At 39.2% G+C, this 2,781-nt stretch overlaps 1 pseudogene across 1 annotated transcript; it reads left to right on the plus strand.

The window, feature by feature from the left end:
• The first annotated feature begins 172 nt into the window (after nucleotides 1-172).
• On the plus strand, nucleotides 173-1,600 carry TEOVI_000281600:pseudogene (annotated as a pseudogene). The gene is given in 3 exon segments: nucleotides 173-1,195; nucleotides 1,197-1,364; nucleotides 1,367-1,600. Coding segments are annotated over 3 exon segments (1,425 nt in total).
• Nucleotides 1,601-2,781: the final 1,181 nt, after the last annotated feature.

Below are 2,781 nucleotides of genomic sequence, written 5' to 3' on the forward strand. Positions count from 1 at the left end.
ATTTTTCTAAACTAGGTTCTTTTTTACAGAAACAACGCTAAAATTCACTGACACAATAATTTCCTAATCCCAATGCAGTGGTTAGAATCCAAAGGAAATAGACAGCTGTTAACCAGAAATCCAACAAAAGGCGAGGAAGATGGAGGACAGTAACCCAAACAAACAGCTTCTGTTGCTACTGTTAGTTGCAGGAGCGGCATTACAGGCTACCGCGCTGCACATAGACAAAGCGCAGGTAACAACACCCTGCGATGCAGCTACGTATCTAAGGCACATTTCTAGCAGGGCTGGAACCAAACTGAAGGATTCCTTAGACCGTGCGAAGGGTGCTGCAGAGAAGGCGGCCCAAGTAAAAGCTCTTGCAGCCTCGAAACAAGCTACGGAAAGAGCTGCAGCAACAATAATAGCAACTGACCTGGAGAGACAAGCGCACGCAGCTCTAAAAACGGTACTAGCAAATCTAGAAGCCATAACGAACGGAATCGCTGCAGCTGGTCGGCTTTCCAGTGGGAAAGAGTTGCTGGAAGAACTAAAAGGAACAGATATCAAAGACTACAACAAGAAAGCAGCAGCGCAAGCAGTAACCGACGGACAGGCGCTCAAAGCCGAACCGCAAATAAAACCGGCACAACACGCCAGCTGCAAAAATGAAGATGGTTCAAGGGCAAAAGTTCAAAAAACAGGCGCTGCAAGCACAGGCACAAAAACAACCATTACGCTACTAACCGTCAAAGCAGCAGCGGTAGGAACAAACCCGGGGCAGGCACTAACACTCTGTGGCCACGCCAGCACAGGCGCAATTACAGACACCAGCAGCTGCACGTCAACAAACACAGTAAACCTCTGCTTCAAAGGCGGACAGATTTTTACAACGGCACCAGAGACGGCCACAAGAGCAAACAGCGACCCGGCCTCAAACTACAAAATCACAATACCCGCGGGCCAGGTCCCGAGACAAAAAACAGTCGATCCGGACTTAGCTGACATCAAAAAGCTGGAAGATGCAATCCGCAGCATAGATAAAATAACTGCACAACTTGACCTCGAACAAATAGCAAACAGCGCAGCACTGAAGGCGACAGCTGCGAAGGCAATCGGTGGTGAATCAGCATCCTACAGCGAAAGCGCAATGCAACCGCGTGTCGAAAGTTTACTAAAGGAAATCTTTGGAGATAAAGCGGCAAACGTAAAATCCAAACCTGGTCCATGGGCTCGAAAACACGAAGCCACTCAAAGCAGCGACAGGGGGCAACGGCGAACAAAAACTTGCGGAAATAAATGACCCTCAAGAGCTCGCGGATGCTCAAATCTATTACACTATCAAAAACTTTATCAACGACGAAGAACAAAAGAAAAAAGTTCAACAAGCCCCTCATGTCCTACCAAAACAGGCAAACCAGAAGAGCCGAAAAAATCAGCAGACGAATGCAAAAAGCATACCACAGAGAAACCCTGCAAGGATGAAAAAGGTTGCGAATTTGATGAGAAAAAACCGGTGGGTGAAAAATGCTTTCCAAAACTCAAAAATGAAAATAAAAATGAAAAATATTTTTTAAAAAATTTGAAAGTTTCTGTTCTTCAGGCATTCTCTGCGATAGCTTTGTCGGAATTTTATAATTTTAAAAAATTTGCTCCATTTTATGAAATTTATGAAATATGTTAATTTGAGAGAATTTGATAAAAATATGAAAATGTTTGTAAATATGAACTTTTCTATGGAGCAACGTATGAATGAAAAGTTTTAGAGTGATAGATAATAAAAAATGGCTGATATTTTAATTTTGTTTACTCTGTATTATTTTATCGATATCAACTAGGGTCATAATAGCATTGATAGTGATAATGATATAAAAGAGTTATGAGTGTATTTATATTATAATGAGAGTGTTTGCGAATATTCAATGAATTTTCTGGCACAGTAAAAACGCTCAAAGCAATGAAAGTGTGTATTGAGATTATGTAAGTGAGAATAAATAGGCAGTATAAAAGCTTTTGGAATATTATTAAAGAAAACTCAGAAAATAAAGGGAGGGGAAATGGGACATGCATGGTTAATAACAGAGACATGAAGATGGACTTAAGGTACACAAGGAGATAGTATTTTTGTAAATAAATAAGAAACAAAGTCCATTTTGTTTTTCAACTGCATTCGCTGTTTTATCTTTAGAAGAGTAGGAAAACAAAAAAGTAAATGAAATGCAGAATAAAACGTCAGAAGACACGAAACTCAGAAAGAAATTATAGAAAAACAAATTATGTTCCACGTTTTACACTGTAATGGATAGATTCTTATGAAGAAATAATCAAAAAAGAACATCATTAGCAGTAGTTAATAAAGTTATGCTGATAAGAAGGGTGATGAAGACATCGTGTGGGTAGAGCAATTGCCACAACAAACCAGCTAAATTCTTAGTAAATCCTAGCCTGTAAGTGCAACTAGCTACAGAACTCACTATATCAATACAGAGAGGGGAACTTTGTATGCAAGGAACAGTGGATCCCATGTACTCCAGCAATAGTGGTGACTAAAGCTGACTTACAAAATAAAAACTGTAGATATGATTTGAAATATGGACTGCACATGCTGAGCAAAATATTTTAACAGCCATACCTTAATAATAGCAAGTAACTACTTGTATATGCAAAAATTAACTCTTTAGCTAAGAACTTAGTAACGCAGCAGACTACATTACTTAATGTTTTTATGCTTTCTTGTAATCATCCTAGCTTTGCAAGAAAAATCATAGCATTCGAGTTATTTTCTTTAGATTTTTACTAATA

Source organism: Trypanosoma equiperdum, assembly GCF_001457755.1.
Source record: "Trypanosoma equiperdum strain OVI genome assembly, contig: ctg_614, whole genome shotgun sequence".
Lineage (NCBI taxonomy): Eukaryota > Euglenozoa > Kinetoplastea > Trypanosomatida > Trypanosomatidae > Trypanosoma > Trypanosoma equiperdum.